General features: G+C 40.5%; 2 protein-coding genes across 5 annotated transcripts in view; both read left to right on the forward strand.

Moving 5' to 3' along the window:
- Nucleotides 1–1110: 1110 nt before the first annotated feature.
- On the forward strand, nt 1111–7080 carry LOC133647213 (haloacid dehalogenase-like hydrolase domain-containing 5). The gene is made up of 9 exons (XM_062043320.1): nt 1111–1353; nt 3513–3707; nt 3808–3920; nt 3987–4080; nt 5703–5736; nt 5813–5987; nt 6076–6252; nt 6339–6513; nt 6577–7080. Exons 1-9 carry the CDS (start codon nt 1291–1293, stop codon nt 6775–6777), a joined length of 1227 nt encoding a protein of 408 aa, XP_061899304.1. The 5' UTR covers nt 1111–1290; the 3' UTR covers nt 6778–7080.
- Nucleotides 7081–7222: 142 nt separating this feature from the next.
- The window catches only part of LOC133647170 (mRNA (2'-O-methyladenosine-N(6)-)-methyltransferase-like), a 33907-nt gene continuing 21522 nt past the window's right edge, over nt 7223–19607 (forward strand). For 2 of the 4 annotated variants that reach the window (XM_062043318.1, XM_062043315.1), the window contains exons 1-5: nt 7223–7351; nt 8727–8878; nt 8954–9078; nt 9153–9493; nt 9571–9725. In XM_062043318.1, coding sequence (XP_061899302.1) covers nt 8755–8878; nt 8954–9078; nt 9153–9493; nt 9571–9725 — 745 coding nt within the window. In that variant the 5' untranslated portion in view covers nt 7223–7351; nt 8727–8754. The other 2 variants (XM_062043319.1, XM_062043317.1) reach the window with 2 other exon arrangements.

Genomic DNA, 19607 nt, shown 5'->3' on the forward strand with positions numbered 1-19607 from the left:
TTTTGATAGTTGATTTGTGTCAAATTAACTAAAAAGCTTTGAGATTTGACCGAAAGGAAAAGATGACGGGTAAAGGCGGTCCCTCCATCGGGCGGCGGGGCTCTCCCTTAGAGATAGGGTGGGAAGCTCTGTCATTCCACAGGAGCTCAGCTGCTCTTCCACATTGAGAGGAGCCAGGTGAGGTGGTTCGGGCATTTGATCAGGATGCCCACCGGACGCCTCACCGGAGAGGTGTTTGGGGCTTGTCCGGCCGGTAGGAGGCTATGGGGAAGACCCAGGACACGTTTGGTGGACTATGTGTTCCAGCTGGCCTGAGAACGCCTCAGGATCCCCCGGGAATTAGAACGGAGACTGAGAGCCAGGCCTTCTCGACCAACATCAGTGTGTGACCTCACTAATGCGCTTTTGGAAGAATGGTGGAAAATTCCTATAAACACACTCTGCAACCTTGTGGACAGCCTTCTCAGAAGAGTTGAAGCTGTAATAACTGCAAAAGGTGGACCCACATCATATTGAACCCTGTGGGTTAGGAATGGGATCGATCTTCAAGTACATATGTGAGTCAAGGCAGGTGGCCAAATACTTTTGGCAATATAGGGTATCACACATGCAAATGTGGTTACCACAGGGATGGGGAGACATGGCGTAGTTTCAGTGTTAGTAAGCACAGAGCAGCCAGGCATCGTTCTGTGTGGTTTTGGGTCCACGCTAAAGTTCTTTGCTGTGCATGTGCATCATGTGTCTTCAATGTGGGAGCTGATTGGTTGATTGTTTGCAGCAGTCTGCAGCATGTGACGAGTGGCCGAACGCCGCATGTGACCTCATGTGAGCGCAAAGTGCCCTCAGCCGTATTTAATCAGCACACAAGTGTGTGTCTGTGTGATGCGCCGCTAAGAATGTCAGGCAGCACACTTTGGAAACACGGTGGCCGCATTGTTAGTCCGGTTTGGACTTTACGTTGTGTTTCCGTTAGCTCGTGTTAGCCGATGGCCAGAATGAAAAACAGTTATTCATGACTGCAAGTTGTGTCTAAGTCGGGATAGCATGTTGCTAACTGGCATGGCCTCACTGACCTGCAGACGGAAACACACCTGTCATTGGGCAGGACCTATCCCTTGATAGTTTGCCAGTGGCTATTGCTCGCCACTCGCTAATTGGCCGGGAACGTCAACATACCAACGTCTTCCATGCGTCCGTGTACCGGTCAAGCGCTCGAAGCTCCGCCCACAAATGTTGTCACACTCCAGCTGTCATAAGAGCAGCACGCAGCCATTGTGACAGCCAGATGTCATGTGGTGTGCACGTCTGCAGCAGGGGCTCAGGTCCTCATCTCGCTGTGCCGCCAGCAGACAGGTCAGTGTTTGTCATGTTGGTTGTACTTTCATCTTTTTATCTCATGGATGTTAACGCACTAATTAGACTTAGACTTAGACTTAGACAAACTTTAATGATCCACAAGGGAAATGGTTCCACACAGTAGCTCAGTTACTAAGGATGGAAAGTGTAAGGATGGAAAGGATTATGCAGGTATAAAGTAGACTAAAAATGTACCGTAGTAGCAATATAAAATATAACATATATGTAATATTTACATATTATATATACAGTATACGATATATTGATATATTATATGATATTATATTTTTATATAATATATACATATATAATGAGTCCTGAAAGGTTGAATTTTAAGACAAGTGGTTCTGGATGTCTTGGGGCCCTAAGCAGCATTTAACCTGGGGGCCTCTTGGGGGCCCTCACATGTAAACAAATAGCTCATGTCAGTGTTTGAGGCACCTTTAGTGGGATTTAAAGCCGCTGCTCGAGGTCGCGTAGAGGGAGAAACACTTCTTACTAGATGGGTATGCTGAAAGCATCATTCCATGTGCATCATATTCTCCACTTAATTTTTCTAATTAAAAATGTTATTTAAAGACAAAAGACGGGTCTGCTGGCATTCTTGTGATTTTCATGTCGATCTTTTTCCTTCATGTTGTCATTAGTTGAGCATTTTTTTTTAGATAAAACGTTTGATTTGAAGACAGAAGCCGACTAGACGGGTCTGCTGCAAGTGACATCCATGCTCATCTTTTTCTACCCATCATGTTTTCAGGAGATGAGCTTTTTTAAATGAAAGGTATAATTTGGAGACCGAAGCAGAATAAACAGGTCTGCTATAAGGATGCATCTGACTTCAATGTTAATCCTCACCCTTCATGTTTCCAAGAGATGAGCATTTTCTTCAAATGAAAAGTTTGATTGGAAGACAGAAGCCAACTCTGACTAGACGGGTCTGCTGGGATGATTGTGACTTTCATGTCCATCCCTGTCCTTTATGTTATTAGTTGAGCATTTTTCAAATTACAAATTTGATTAAAAGACAGAAGCTGAGACGGAAAGGATGCTTGTAATTTTCATGTCCATCCTTTACTCCTCTTCATGTTTTTTATGAGATCAGCATTTATTTATTTTTTTTATGAAAAGTTTGATTTGAAGACAGAAGCCAACTGGGCAGGTCTGCTGTAAGGCTGCTTGTAACTTCCAAGTGCATATTTTTGTACACTTCATGATTAATGAATAATGTTCACTGTCTGGTGCTCATCATGTCCTCACTCTACAACACATGTGTCAAACTCAAGGCCCGGGGGCCAGATCTGGCCCGCGACATAATTTTATCTGGCCCGCAAACACCTGGAAGTGTGTCAATAAAGTACTTCATATTTTCTCACTAAATGTAATGGATTGTTTTCATTTTGACAGACAAAATATATGTACTGCTTGAAAGTGCATACCTTTTAAACTTTAACAGTATCCAATATTGCAACAAATATTACAGTATATTATCATACTTTACGAACATGTTTTTGTCTAAATAAAAATACTTAACTTTACAGCAAACTACCCATCCAATTAATACAAATGACAATAAATTTTACGTTGTTCTTTAGAGCATATTACTGTAAATTGAAAACAACTACTACTGTTTTTTGCATAAAAATGTTGTTGACTGAGCTGCCAATTTTTGACTGTAGAATCTACGATTGTTGTTTTTAACGGTGTATTACCGTAAACGGTACATTTGTTTTTACGGTAGAAAAACTGGCAGCTAAATTGCCAGAATAAAAAAAGAACTTGTACTGTTTTGCCATTAACAATATAATGTTGTAAAAACCAATGTAAATTTAACACAAAAATTCTGGCAACTAATCTGCCAGATTTTTCCGTGAAACCCCCCCCAAAAAACAGTGGTACTATTTTTCCATTTACCGTAAAATGTTGTAAAAAATGGAGAAAAAAACCACTATATTTTACAGTAAAATTTTGTAAATGTAAAGTTTTTACTGTAAAATCGACAGTTTACTTAAAACAGTTTAGATACAGTAGTTAAAAGCAAAATCCAGAGGCAAATTTGTACATTATTCGCTGTTACAAACGGCCCTCTGATGGCAGCCATAACTGCGATGTGGCCCTCAATGAAAACGAGTTTGACATCCCTGCTCTACAATGTCCAGCGGGCGGGACTCCTCTTTGATGTGGATGGCGTTCTGGTCCGTGGAGGTTCTCTCATCCCCGCAGCGAGACGGGCCTTCAGGAAACTTCTGGACCAGAACAACAACTTCCTGTTTCCCGTAGTGTTCGTCACCAATGCAGGAAGCTGTCAGAGACAACACAAGGCGCATCAGCTGTCTCGCCTGCTGGACGTTCAGGTGGGACACTTACACTAGGATTCATTGGATGACTGTTTTTTCTGGTTCGTGATTGGACAAAGAGTGACACCATGTGACCACTCTCTATGTCTCTCTTTAGATTGCCCCAGAACAGGTAGTTCTGTCCTACAGTCCCTTGGAAATGTTGAGGAGCTTCCATGATAAATGTGTCCTGGTCTCGGGACAAGGACCTGTTGTAGACATCGCCAGCACGTATCCTTAATGTTTGACTTGTTGAAGGTGTTATACGTTGGTGTTTTTGTCCTGACCTAAGCTCAGTTTGGGTTTCAAGAAGGTCATCAGCATTGAGCAGCTTAGAGAACATCACCCCCTGTTGGACATGGTGGACCACAACCGGAGACCCACACCCTCCGTATGTCTGCTCCATAGCTTTAACTGCATGTGCAACAAACTTTAAACTGTAATTAAATGTGAAAGAAAGGCACTGAGTACAAGCTATAAACATGGTCGCTGTAGATACAGTGGGGAACATATTAGTATTAGAATCTATAAGTATATAGTCCTTGATATGGTGGCCTTTTTGAAGCAGGGCAGGACCGGCCCCACAAACTTATTCCAAGCCCATTCCTGCGCGGTCACTGATAACCCCATTTTGGTATTGTCCACAGAGGCACCCTGGGTTACCAGTACTGGGCTTGTAATCAGTCGTACATACATTTTACAAAAAAAAATATGATTTGATTGTTACATTTGTTATTTTGCGCTATAGTGTTGTATTAGTTCATTTTAGTACAAAACACGCATCTAATTCAAGTTGAATAAAGTACTAAACTCTCTATAAAGCCCGGATTTAGCCAGCACTATTTATTAATGTTACTTTGTATACACTCAGTCTCTCTCTGTTACAATGAAGCGGGGGTCAGTAACCCGCGGCTCTAGAGCCGCATCTTTAGCGCCGCCCTAGTGGCTCCCTGGACCTCTTCCAGAGATGTGTGAAAATGGAAAAAGATTAAAAGATATATATATTTTTTGTTTTAGTATATTTTCTGTAGGAAAACAAACAGGACACAAACATTCCTAATTGTTAGAAATCCCACTGTTTATATTAAACATGCTCACTGATGAGAGTATTTGGCAAGCACCGTTTGTCCTACTAATTTCAGCGTTCCTTAAACTCATCGTAGTTTTTTTACATGTACAACTTTCTCCGATGCTGCGACAGAAAGACGTGTTTTATGCCACTCCTTCTTTGTCTCATTTTGTCCACCAAAAGTTTTATGCTGTGCGTGAATGCACAAAGGTGAGCTTTGTTGATTTTATTGATTTGCTGGAGTGCTAATCAGGCATATTTGGTCACTGCATGACTGCAAGCTAATCAATGCTAACATGCTATTAGGCTAGCTGTATGTACATATTGCGTCATTATGCCTCGTTTGTAGATATATTTGAGCTAATTTAATTTCCTTTACTTATGTCCACTGTGTATTTAATTTATATTTGCATGTCTCATGACACATCTGTATGTAATATTGCCTGCATTTCTGATAGTTGATAGTGTGCCATGTTGTTCCAGACCACAGCAAACGTTACCCAGCTTGCAAAGATTGTAATAAATCCATTAGAGGAAGACAGCCTGCCGTTTCCTTAAAAATGGACACACACATCTATACCTTTGGCCATTCTGAGCCAGTAATTTCCAGAAGTTATCATCTTGTGAGAAGCCTCCATTTTACTAATGATTTCAAATGTTGCAAAAATGTGTTGAATAAAAATGTAAATACATTTCTGTCAACGGAGAGTTGCGTCAGCCTTTGATAGTAGGCTAATAGACACTTACATCATGTGTTGCCTTTATTATAACACTTATTTAAGGCTTTTAATTTTTTGCGGCACCACAGATTTTATTTTTGTCTTTTTGGTCCAATTTGGCTCTTTCAACATTTTGGGTTGCAGACCCCTGCAATACAGAAAACATTAAGACTATGGACTGTTGTTTATATCTTTGCAAGAGAGTAAACTTGTTTTGCGTTTCAGGCCACTCCTCTGCAGAAGTTCCCTCAAATTGAAGGTAAAAAACACATTGATGATGTTTACATGTGGCCAATGAGGCAATAAATATGGAAACAAATCCTGTGGCTGTGCAGCCGTGGTCCTGTTTGGCGAGCCGGTCCGATGGGAGACCAACCTGCAGCTGCTAGTGGACGTCCTTCTGACCAATGGAAGTCCTGGTTTCGCTTACAAGACACAGCTGTCGACCCAGCTGCCGGTGCTTGCATGTAACATGGACCTGGTGTGGATGGCTGAGGCGCCATCTCCACGGTAATTAGTGTCATTGAGTAATACATGCCTGTCCAGTTCCAGCTAATGTTATCATAATGGACCGCTTTGACTTCTTGTCTTGCCACAGGTTCGGTCACGGAATGTTCATGCTGTGTCTGGAGTCTGTCTACAAAAAGCTGACGGGACGAGAGCTGCAGTACCAGGCGCTTCTGGGTAAACCCGGTCTGCTAACATATCAGTACGCCGAGCACGTACTGAGACTGCAAAACCAGAACCACAAACTGGCCACCATTTACGCCATTGGGTAGGGTGTCATGACGCGTTGACAAAACGGGAACTGCAGTGAAACACAAAGTCCAACACATGTAGACTTGTCTGGGTGTCTTGCAGTGACAACCTAATGACAGACGTTTACGGCGCCAACCTTTACAATCGGTGCCTTGCTCAGCAGCACGCGGCCATGATGCCTCCCGCCAGGATGTTTGCTCAGAGCACAGGAAGTCAGGTGACGACGGCCGTGGAGGAGGACCTAGCGCTCGCGGCTGCTCAGTGTCGCTCCATACTAGTAAGTGGAGACACGACATGTCCTTGTGACGGAATCAAGTGCTGACGAGGTTCTTGTCCACAGGTGTGCACAGGTGTCTATAGCCCAGCTCGGTCGTCTGCGCCCGGCCAGGAAAGGTACGATGATGGCCAGTCCAACTTTTACGGTCACAGGGACACCGTTATGGAAGCGGACCTAATGGAGCCGAGCTTCGTGGTGGAAGATGTGGAAGCTGCCGTCGACCTGGTGCTCCAGCAGCAGAGCTCTGCAACGTTTGACCTATAATCATTCAACCTCCTGACCTCATATCCTATTTTGGACTTTTTATACTAATTTCACTTATTTTTGAGAAAACATTTTAGAAATTAACAGTGTCACTAATCAACTAGTTTGTGTTAATTAGTTGACTTATTTGAAGTCTTTATTTATGTCAGCTATAAAAACTTAACGTTTACAAGCCGAATAGCTCTCATTGTAATAAATTAATGAAAATATGTAAATGTACTCTACTATCTGTCTGGAAATGCAAATATAAATGAATCATGCAAAATACTTGGTGCATTTTATATTTCAGTATATCTCAATAAAATTGACGAAATATACTATAGAAATAAACGATATAATTGTGGGTGCTGTGATTCTTAACGTATTAATTCTAAAGTCATCATCAAGTCCAGACCTGCCCAATATGGCGACGCCAACGTGACATATTAGAACAGGAAGTGGGTCAGACTTTGCGCCTGCGCAGTCGCTCTTTGCTAGCCCTGTAAAGATGTCTGCGCAGGCGGGGAGGGAGCGGAGCGGAGGACCCGAAACGAACAGGCAGAGCTCGCTACTCTCTGCATTTCAAACAGTCCAGGTAAGGGAAGGCGGACCAGTAGAACAGCTCTAACAGAACAGAAACGCGGCGGAAGGTTCCAGCTTTAAACTGAACCACACATATGGCTCGTGGGATGCCTGAGTTTGTCGCAAGGACTTGAAATCGTACGCGGGACGCACAGCGCTGTGGCAGGGGCGTGTCCGCCATCTTGTCTATGAAGTGGCGCCTAAAAAGCAGCTCCGGCCGTACAAGATGGCAGTTAATGACTGCACTTAAACGTTGCACGACTCCCACTTAGTGCTTTAAAGTCACGTTTGTCTCTTTCGGCTCTGCTGGGGGCTGGTTTCGACTGCCAATGATTCCGTCTCTCCCGGCAGAAATCGGGAGCTCCAGTCGCAGCCTTTTGTTGTCCTCCCCCCTTTCCCTCCTTCGCCTCCTCCTCCGTGTTTGTTTAGGGCTTCTGCCCTGCGCATGCGTGTAACCATGGCGCTCATTTCTGGAGCCGAGAAGGAAAACAAGCAAGATTGATCGAATGTATTCACTCGGCGTTTGAAATGACCACCTCTGAGCTTTCACGGAGCCATTGTGAGTGTTTGTCCACTGTGGATAGCGCTTGGAGCCGCTGTCCGCCGCTTGTTGTGACTGGCTTAGCGCAGATCTCAGTTTTACTGCCTTGATGAAGCCAACACACATAGCATTTCAACTTACGGTTACAATGGTCTATTCAATACACTATTATTACTGGTCTCTGACTATTTTTAGTCAATCGAATGCTAATTCAATAACATTGTTTGAACGCAGGTCTTCATTTACACTATTTGCCTATTCCTTCCATGCTGACAAGTCTACACAAAATGCTATGTACGTTTTTTGGAATTTGTTGATCTCACACTACACTCAGCTCACGATAAGTGTTTATGATTACTGGGCTAGTAGTTCACATATAAGTAGGTACCATCAAATCTTTGAATCATTCAATTGTCATTTGAGAAAACAAACACTAAAACGACTGCCAAAAGAACTGTAGACACCTTAATATTTATTACGTCCTATACTGTATATACTGTGTATACTGTTATACTATTTGACATTGCACTGGCACTGTATGTGACTACTGTACTTTTACTTGTACTGATACTTCTACCATAACTACTGGGACTTATTGTGCAACTTATTGTCTTGTAATTAATGTACATCAGAGCTATTCAAATTTTTGTATTTAGTGTATTAGATTCAGCAACTAGTGTTTGGAACACACTGTACGCAATATCTGAAGAGCATGGAAAAAAGCATTTCACTGTGGTGTACTCTGGATGTGACGAATAAAAACTTGAACCTTGACTTATTTTACATCTATCAATTTCAATAAACCCCTCGTTGATACAATGTTTTTACTGAAGTGTCTTCCTGGCAGATCCATGTCATTCTGACAAGCAGTTGAGATGTCCAATGACAGCCAAGGAACGGTGAAGGGGGAGGCGGCCATAGTGCATTCTCCCACTGTCTCCGCCTCCTCGCAAGGACCGCCCCTTTCTCCCACCACCTCAAAACCACCTGAGCTGCCAGGTACATCTGTCTATCATCTTCCACCTCTCTGTCTTTCACCTATTTGTCTGAGTGTCCCACTTGTCTCACCTACAGATGAGCTCATTCAAGCTGGCTGGTCCAAGTGCTGGTCACGGCGGGAAAACCGACCATATTATTTCAACAGGTTTACCAATCAGAGCTTGTGGGAGGTGCCAGTGCTGGGTCAGCATGATGTCATTGTAAGTTGGAGAGGGGAAACCCTCTATTATATTTAACTGAAGATTGTCGCTTCTTATGGCTCGTGTGCTTGCAGTCTGACCCCTTAGGCCTGAATGCGGCGTCTGCAGAGGGCGGAGACAGTAACTTAGGTAATGGCCAGAGGAAGAGGCGGAGCTCCGATGAGCAGGCTGGGGCACCTAACAGTGTGAAACGGGCCAAGGTGAAAGATAAAAGAGGGGATGGTAAATTGAAATGGCATTGTGGGAATATGAGTCCTCTACAAATATGTTTGTTTTTACAGGTTGAGCCTACCACACCCATTTCTCCCAGCACCCCGGGAGTCAAACCCTGGAGCACCGCCCCTGATGATAAACAAACCCCATCGGCCACGTCGGCAACACCGAGCCCCGCCCCTGCTCCTTACAAGCCAGCGATGTAAGACATGATGCTGTTTTTTACTTATACAGGTATGGGATTAATCCTCCCATCCCGGATTTGTTTTTATTGGACAGTATCTACTGGGATCTGGACATCCAGACCAACGCTGTGATCCGTGAGCATCCTCCTGCCAACCACTTGCCCCCCCACCCTGAGGTGGAACTTCAGAGAGCTCAGCTGGTCACCAAACTGAGACAGCACTATCACGAGCTGTGCCACCAGAGAGAAGGTACACTCACACGCACATACACAAAGTGTGTGCACTCACGGTGTTCAAATTTTTCCTTACGGATATTGGCGTCTATAAGTATTTTGAAAAGTTATACTCCTAACTTTACAATATGTAAATGATATTAATGTAACAATATCAAACGCTCACAGTATGATATCATCACAGTATTAAGGCCACGGAACAATGTTGTTGTGCTATTGTCAAAAAAGGCTTGGTAAAAATACCTTATTGTGTAAAATGACGTGGCAGGAATATTAAAGGGGAACTGCACTTTTTTTGGAATTTTGCTTATTGTTCGCAATCATTATGAAAGACATGACGACGGATGGATTTTTTTTTTAACGCGTTATAAATACTAAATACATTCGATCAAAAGTCTGCTATGGGAGCTGTTCAATTCTGCCCATAGAGCCCCTAAAAACATCCAAACTCCTCCATTAGGGTTTTATATACCGTACATGATGTAAGTATATATGTAATGTAGTAACGGGCACATTTATAATAACATTTAATATTTACCTATTTTGATCATTTTAAGGTTTGTTATTGACGTGGCAGATTGTAAATAGAGGTTACAACACCGGAAGTATATTACCCGCGGGGTTGTGGCTAAAGGATGGAGTTGCCAAATGGAAATCGTTTTCTGAGTTTTACATGCATGTTATAGAATTTTCTGAGTTTTACATGCAAGTTATAGAATTTTACATTACATTTTCAATGATAATAAAGTTAGTCAATTATCTACTGAAAACATTTTAAAAAATTGTGGTACATTACATGAGACTTGTGTCAAGAAGACAGCTAAAAGAGGTTGGTAGATGAGAATAAATCTAAAGGTAAAATATAGTATAGAAATGCACCCAATTGCAGGAAATGTAGTCCTGGGGCCGTACTTATCAAGCTTCTTAGAGTGCCATTTTACACTTAAGTCCTGAGAATTTGCGAAATTTAGTCCTACTCTCAAACTTAAGAATAAAAGCTTTTTATCAACGTTCTTAAGTCTAAGAATCACTCCTACTCTCCACGATATTTAAGAGACCTTCAGAGGTGTCTTAAGTGGTTAGGAGTTGCCAGCAGGGGATGGCACTGAGGCGAGAGAGACGTGCGCGAACGTTCAGGGAACGGAACAATGTTTTTTTTTTTTGATGACGAGCAGCTGATCAAACGGTATCGTTTAGACAGAGCGGATATTATTTTTGTCACAGATTTAATACTTTTCGATTCCTTGTTGATTTCTGCATGTGTCTGCAGTGGGCTAGTATATATAGAGCCACCCACACCAGTTTCAAATTAGTTGCCTAATTAATGAATTGGAAAGAAAATGTTATGACAGTAGCGTATGTGTGTGGCCGTGAGGTGAGTGACGTCAGTGAGTGTGTGGGCGATAGAAGAGAGGGAGCGGTAGCGTGAGTGCCGGTGGGGACTAGTTTGTTTTGTATTATTTTGTAGTTTATTGTCAAAATATACACTCCCATTGTCCGCTTAAATATTTCCAAGATATTTCTTTATTCTTAGACAACGGATTCCCTTCCGTGATTGGTCATTTCTATGGACACAGAAATGACGTCACCTAAAATTCCGTTTACGGCACATAGTAATGTCGTAATTCAGCTCTGAGTGAGACACTTAAGATTCAGTCCTACACTTCGCTGAAAGTGTGAGTAAGACGCTTGATAACTAACTTTTAAGTGCAGCTTTCAGCGAAGAATTTATTTACTCTTAAGTCAACTCTTAGCAGACTTCTTAGGAGTAATTCTAAGAAGCTTGATAAGTACGGCCCCAGATTTTCAAAATGTTCTTTTGGGGTTTGTGTGGCAGCGCATCGCGCTGTTAAAAATGTTTCTCTTTTTTTTCTCAATGCGTGGTCACATCCCTGATAGTTACAATACCGTTACATCCCTAGTAAATTATAATCTTAAACTTATAAATAACATTGTTGTTTTTATGTACAGTGTTTCCTGCAGGACTGCAATCTTATCTGTGGCGGTGTCAGATAAAACTACTTTTGTCGATAAATTACATCAATCTGCATGATTGACAATGACACATGTGCATGTAATTTTTATGGACGCTGTGTGCTTGCTTGGGCTGTGCGATTTTGGGGAAAGAAATTCCAGATTCTCTAACCCCCTCTGAAAAAACTTAAATTTTTGGGCTAAAAAGTACGAAGAGACAACAAGGGTTTTATTGCTGATGTCATCATGTAGTTTGTAATGTAATAGGCCAACATAAAGGCTAAAGAAGCATCATATTTACAGACGATACTTTGTGTCATTATTGGAGATTAGTTATGAGTAGGGATGTAACCATATGAAAATTTCATATCACAGTTATTGTGACTAAAATTACCATGGTTGTTATTATTATCAAAGTATTGCTTGTATTTTACTGACGTCACGTCCGGCTCAAGTCCAACCAATTAAATATGAGTGGTGATCAAGGTAGCTCTGTTCTCAATAGGTACTAAGCGCCAGTTAGCCTTTCTCTAGGAAAAAATGCACTATGCTTGTTTTGTTTTCGGCTGTACAAATCGTTCATATCCTCTTGAGGTAATCAAAAAGGGCGGAATACTGCAAGCATTTACCAAACAACGACCATAAAAGCAGAACACACTCCAGTCCAATGGAGCAGAGTTGAAGAATGCCTGAGTTTGCTGTGATTACTTCATTAAAGGTTTGTTTGATATACTTTTAACAGTTATTTCTCATTTAAGTATTATCTTGATATTATTTGTATTTCTTTAACACGTTCGCTACGAGTGTTTCGAAAAGCATCAACTCGGCAAGTCTAAATAAAAGAAATACAATTTGAGCAAATCCTAAAATAGTTAAGGTTTTACCAAAGGCAACAATCATAAATATAAGCTTTCAGCCCATACACAATGTTGACATTTAGTTATATTTTGATAAAGACGGGGGAAAAGACGCTACTCATTAACTGCGCCTGCAACAGCAGTAAACATGGCGAAGATCCGAAGTTAAATGCAACCTTGCCTGAGCCAAAACGATGCATATTTATCCAGAAAAGTCTTGATACCAATTTCCTTGACCCAGCCACACACAAAGAAGTTGTAGACGTCCATGAGTTTCCAAATTTCTATCTGTTTTGTCGTGTAGAATGACATCTGGAGCACAATAGTTCGATATGTCTGGGAACACGACTGACGTCTAATCCTTTATCACCTGACAAATCGTTTTTTGATAAAAGTATAGAGATCTATTCAATTGCATAGTTTGATTTTTTGCTTGTATCTTCTTTTCGCAGGAAGATTTAAGCCTCTTTTGTACTCAGATCATTTGTGCTGCATCTTTGCTTGGTTGACCACCACTGGTTTTCACTTCCGGGAAGAATTCACGTGACAGAATACAAACAATTTTTGAATCTGCTCAAAAATTACTTATCCACAAATTCTGAAATATTTGAACCATGTTTTATTTAAAACAAACTATAAAATAGATTGACACACAATATACGTTCATTGGCAGAATAAATAATAAATATTGCTGTGGCTTCTTAAGAGCCACTTATTTGATAATTTAAATATCTTAATCTTCTTCCATTTTAATTTGTAAAGGTTAGAGAGTGCTTTTTTAATGATAAACAGATTTTGTGTGCGTCCCCTCAGGTTTATTTAACTTCCCGCTAGTTAACTTCCTATTGTCATTATTCCTTAAAGTATAGTTGATCACTCTGTTCTAAGAGAGCACAGTTTGTATGTTCAATGTACACAACTAATATCCGACAGTAGGAGTGTAACAATTCATTTTAACAATTCAATATTTGTGATTGACAATACAATTCAGGGACAATCTTAATTTTTTTAGAACGATAATAATCCGAAACGATTCAGTAAAATCAACCAGTGTGACTGTTGGGAAAAAAATACTATACATTGGACACTATAGGTGAAGTTTCCCATAGTCCTGTTATTTCTTGGAAGTACCGTATTTTTCGGACTGTAGAGTGCACCGGTATACAATCCACTACATTTTATAAGATAAAATATTTTCCCAATATTAGCCGCACCGGATTATAAGCCACAGATATATACGTTGTGAAATGAGTTATTTACACAGATTTACATACCTTAATTGTTTCCAAAATGTGCCTGTAACACGGCAGTAAAACAGCTTATCAAACAAAACAGGAGTCATCCTCATGGACCTACTAGCTGCAGAAGCTAGCTCTCCAATCAGTTAAACAGACTCAACTCCACAGTGACATTATTGTAAGTTAATTATACTAACACAGACACTCGTAAATTTGTTAGTGTATTAGCTAATGCTAACAACGTTAGCTTCATTAAATTAGGATAGCACGTAGAAATATGCATGAACACACTCCTACAGACATCACACATGGGACGGTTTAGTAAGGAAGAATTATTTTAGTTAAATTGTTCAACTTACAAACATTGATTGTAGTTATGAATGAAGAATCCTATTGAGCAGAAACGCTATGGACCGTTTTACGTCTGGTTCAAGGCATTAAAACAGGAAGTACATTTTCAAGCCAGACTACTTGTAGTGACCAAAATCCTCCAAAAGTTTTCGCGATAGTACAAACAATAACACATTTCAGTGTCTGCTTGGGTTTATTAAACACATAACATGGCCGTTAGCGAAGAAAAATCCATAAATTAGCCACATGGTTTTATAAGCCGCAGGGTTGAAAGCATAGGAAAAAGGTAGTGGTTTATAGTCTGGAATTTGTTATGTTAAATGAATTATGGATACAAACAAGCATGTATACAATTAATGGCCAATATATTTACCGTATTTTTGGGAGTATAAGTCGCACCTGCCGAAAATGCATAATAAAGAAGGAAAAAAACATATACGTCGTTGCATTTTTGGGGGTAATTTATTAGATAAAATCCAACAGCAAGAATAGACATTTGAAAGGCAATTTAAAATAAATAAAGAATAGTGAACAACAGGCTGAATAAGTGTACGTTTATATGACACATAAATAACTAACTGAGAACATGCCTGGTATGTTAACATAACATATTATGGTAAGAGTCATTCAAATACCTATAACATATAGAACATGCTATACGTTTACCAAACAATCTGTCACTCCTGATCGCTAAATCTCATGAAATCTTCTTCCTCTGTGTCGCTTCTAAATAACTCTGCAAACTCCAAAGGTAGACAATGCGCCACTTTCTCTTTTATCGGTACGTCGCTCACGTCAGAGTCATCGTCAGTTGCAGTTCCAATTATTCCAGCCTTTTCGAATCTGGACAGAATGGTTTCGGTTGTCACTGAAGCCATGCTTTGTCGATCCATCCAATGACATCCAGAAAAGTTGCATGGCGCATTCTCCCGGTTGCCGTGAAGCTGTGCTTGTGAACTTGCGGAAACTGTCTACCTTGGTTTGGAAGTCTGCTGGCAGTTTTTGGCACATGGTTGTCCTTGCTCTGGTAGAGAGGCGATTGCGTTGCATGAAGCGGTAACACCAAGAAGGTCCTCCCGCAAAATCATTTATATTAATCTCCTTGGCGTGGAGACGCAACTGTACGGTTGACAAGACTCTCCCGGCAGCACGTTGTTCAAGCACCCATTTGTGAATTTGTTCCTCGAGCTGTGGCCACCTAGCTTTTAGCCCGCGATTAGCTTTTTTAGTTTTCTTCATTTCAGTAATAGTAGCCTCCGCTTTTCGCCAGTCCCTTGCAAGTTTCTCGTTTACTCCAAACTTTCTTTCTGCTGCTCGATTGCTGTTTCCTGCTGCATATTTCACTACTTCCAGCTTGTAACCTGCAGTATATGATTTCCTTTTCGGTGCCATTTTTGTTCAGCCCTTTGTTTTTATAAGTTACCGGCAATGTTGAAATGGTGGAAGTAGTACCGTACCAGGTAGCATCTTCTTTTCCCACACTGCACTTCTGCCATGACCCGCCTGCGCCGAATTTTCATTGGTTGACGTGTGTGTGATGTGTGCTGATATCCGGCTAGTCTCTTACGTGAATGAGATAAATAATATTATTGGATATTTTACGGTAATGTGTTAATAATTTCACACATAAGTCGCTCCGGAGTATACGTCGCACCCCAAACTATAAAAAAAACTGCAACTTATAGTCCGAAAAATACGGTACATCTTATTTGAATAAAGTGCAACCAACACTTTAGGTTGAATTAACAAGAGGAAACCTTTGCTGTTGTGTTGCAGCTTTGTCATTGTGTTGTGTCGTTTGTATTTGTTGTAGCATTTGTAATTGTGCTGTAGCTGAAAGTTATGATCTTGTAATGCCCCGCAGTGGAGAAGGAGAGACACAGTAAGGCAATGTGTTACTACGCTAGCAAAACCGTTCCTCGGTGTTGATCTTAAAATAACAATGCTATAGCTATAACTTGGTTATAATACAGGTTATGGAACATAAATGAAGTCTTGCTGGCGGTTTTTGGAGGCATTTTCAAAGTGATTTAGAGGCAGAATGGATTAATCCCATTAGCTGCATTGCTAACCACCTGGAACAAGCCGATTATTACAAGTTAGAACACAAAAACAAATCAGTTTGTCTTCTTGATTCTCATAAGGATTGTAAAAGGCAAAATTCCCCCCAAAAAGTATAGTTGCCCTTTAAAGCTCGCTAATGAGCTAAGGCTGGCATGCTTCTCCAGCAAATTAGTAGTATCACCGGTCCGTGACTTAAAGTGTTATCAATCACGGTTTCGCGATAATTTGAATTTAAAAACGGTAATACTAACTTTCGGGAGTTGTACCACGGTTTAGCATTTTACTGTTTATCATTACATTCCTAGTTATGAATAAGATTTTATATTTTTCCTGTTACAGAAATAAATTCATATACGGGAAACACTGACGTCTGTGTGGAGCTCGCCATATGTAGGGTTGGGCGATATGGACGAAAAAGTACATACATCTCGATATATTTTTACTTAAACTCCATATTCGATATACATCTCAATATATTTTCCGGTGAAAGTATACATATAAAGATATTCATTTTTGAGCGAGATTCACTGAAATTGAAGTGAATGACAACTGTACTGTAAACCGTCTGTGGCACTTTTATTAACCCAGTTAGTCAAGGTGGGTATTGACAGCACAGAAAATAAACTGTTTCAGTAGCACAGAATTACATAACATAAATAAAATAGAAAAATATTATTTCTACGTAAAATAAATAACGTCGCTGTGCAAATAATACAAAATGTATTAAATTCAGATAAAAAATATATTTGCAGGCACTTTTTAATTCCCAGTCGACGATGTAATGGACTGTCACACACGTATGGTTCTGGTCAGCGCCAAGTAAGTGACTTGACTTAATTGTGCGGCTATGATCTTCTTCACTTCGCCATACATTTTTGGCAGCATTTTTCATGCGAAATATGCCCGGCTTGGTAACTCGAGAACGGTTTTGATTTGGGCTTACATGGAAAACAATTCAAATTAATGTTTTATCCAGACGCATACATTTATCCAAATGTGGCCAAGTATACGCATTGTGGGTTTCCTGGACGTCGTCTACATCGTTAAAAGAAAAATCTAAAGAAGAGAATCCCTCTGCCATCTTCCACTAGTTTTTTAAATATATAAATCGACCGCTTGAATATTCCCTCTTCTCTTCTACGGCTCTCTCGTCGTCATTTGGGATGTCTGTTGGGATTTCCCTTCCTGGTTCGATGACCTGCCCTATCTTGCCTCTGACTGGCCTGTCCCTAATGTTTTGCCGTGACTCATCATAGTAAACAACCATCCAACCATGGATGTTCTTATACGTGCAAGCACGTCTTGAAAGGAGGAAAGGGAGGGGTTAAGTAGCCTATGGAGTGTTGAAAGGGAGTGGGAAGCGGGGGAGAACCAAAGAACACAACAAATAAGCAGTGTTTGGTCATTTTAATGTGAAATAAATTATATCATATTAAGATATTTTCTTAATTCATATATTGTTTGAAAATATATCGATATATCTTACGAACTCAATATATCGCCCAGCACTAGTCATATGTCTATGGAGAATATTCTCGCAGGAATGAGGAGCCGAGTTTGAAGACATGATACTTAAGCAAAACTGGAGACAGAAAGTGACATTTTGTGTCACACAAGTCTTAAAAGACTTAAAAGATTTTTTGTCTAATTTTCCATACATGCAAAACATAAAAATCAAGATACTGCATTGATGTGCATGAACATGGAGGATTCTTAACAGGTAGCACCAAAATGTATTCGTATTGGGGAGCCCCATTATATGTAAGTATGAGAAACACTGACTTAGTAAAATGTCTTCCTGTTGTGCCAACTTACTTTGCAATTAATTTAAACAGTCTTTTGTTTGGACACCTGTATAGCTTGCAAGCAAGTTTATACATGTAATAACTTTGCATAGTTAAACACTAGTTGTACCATCTGACATGAAAATTAGGGGTGTAACGATAAAGATTCAAGAATATTGATCTGTGCTCGGCTAGTTGCTGTGCCGTAAGATATTATCGATCTAACATAGTTTTAAAAGGTAATTAATCTATTTTATCGATACTAGAAAAGAAAACATTGGCTTTTCGAACGACAGGCTTTATATAAAGTTGTTTTTAGCAGTTTTAAATAAATAAAGACGTTAAACATTATGCAAAAGATCCATGATGGCACTCCCCAGAGGGCGAAGTTGCGGAGGTCCACGGGTCGACCTTGTGCTTTTACGTCTTTTCCTCAACGTCTTGTGCGGAGCTCGAAGGACATACTCTGAAAAGGTGATGATCGGGCGACCTCAATAAAGCTGAGAGAGCGCAGCAATTTCTGACTTTTTGACCCAGCTATGCTCGAGTCCATGTTAACCAGACGCTCGGACAGCTGCAGACCGGGGAAAACGGACAACGACAAGCTGAAACGAACGTGCGGCAGGGGTGGGGGGGCTCACCATAGACTCTGGCACATGGTTGGCAAAGGAAGCCTAACTCTTTTGGTTATATTACTGGAACATTTTCAGTGTCTGGTAAATAAGATGGACAAACTTCAACTTCAGCGGCAAAACTTAAGGAGAAGGAACGACTGCCCTCATTAAACAAGCATTGTGCACCATCCGTAAGATGATTTTAAACTCCTGCTTTAAAAGTGTGAACAATCTGATTTTTAGAACTGCAATGCATTATTGCACGTATCTTGTACATTCCCCCCTTCCGCTACGAAGCTGCACTGAAGGAAATACATGACATGACCACTGGGCATGAAAATATGTATCCAGATTCCACTGTAATTAACTTGGGTGATTTTAACAACTGTAATCTACTGTAATTCACTTACAAGAAATAACAGGAATGTACAAAACTTTACATACAGTATTCAGAATGTATTTCAGTGACACTGGTAGAATTTTGGTTAAAAAGTTACTAAATTGATATCAACTCACTGATTCATTTCGGATCGTATCGTTCTAAATCAACTAATATCATCCCTGAATCGTATTGGCAACCTTAAATTATGAATCAAAACATTGTTAAAATGAATCGTTACACCCCTAATGAAAAGTGTACAATGTGCATATAACATATAATATGCCCTTTTTATCCTTAGTTGAAAGAGATCTAAAAACATTGTCACTCTGTCATAAAAGCCAGTTATGGTCTTAAAGATCAGGGGTTCTTAATGTTTTTGACCTCAGGGCCCAACTTTTCCACTACAGAGGGGCCCTGGGCCCACTTAAATATTAACACTTAATTAATAATCGTACCCTAGATTTTAAACTTATTCAATAATTATATCTAACCTATATAGATTTGGTGCTACTTGGTAGATAATGGCAGACTTTTCCTCTAGGGTCCAAGATACCTGTGGCAGTGGGGGCGTGGTCAATATGACGTCACCACATTATATGCTATGCTGTAGGGCTGCAGCTATCGAATATTTTAG

The sequence above is a fragment of the Entelurus aequoreus genome, linkage group LG01, assembly GCF_033978785.1.
Source record: "Entelurus aequoreus isolate RoL-2023_Sb linkage group LG01, RoL_Eaeq_v1.1, whole genome shotgun sequence".
Taxonomy (NCBI): Eukaryota; Metazoa; Chordata; class Actinopteri; order Syngnathiformes; family Syngnathidae; genus Entelurus; species Entelurus aequoreus.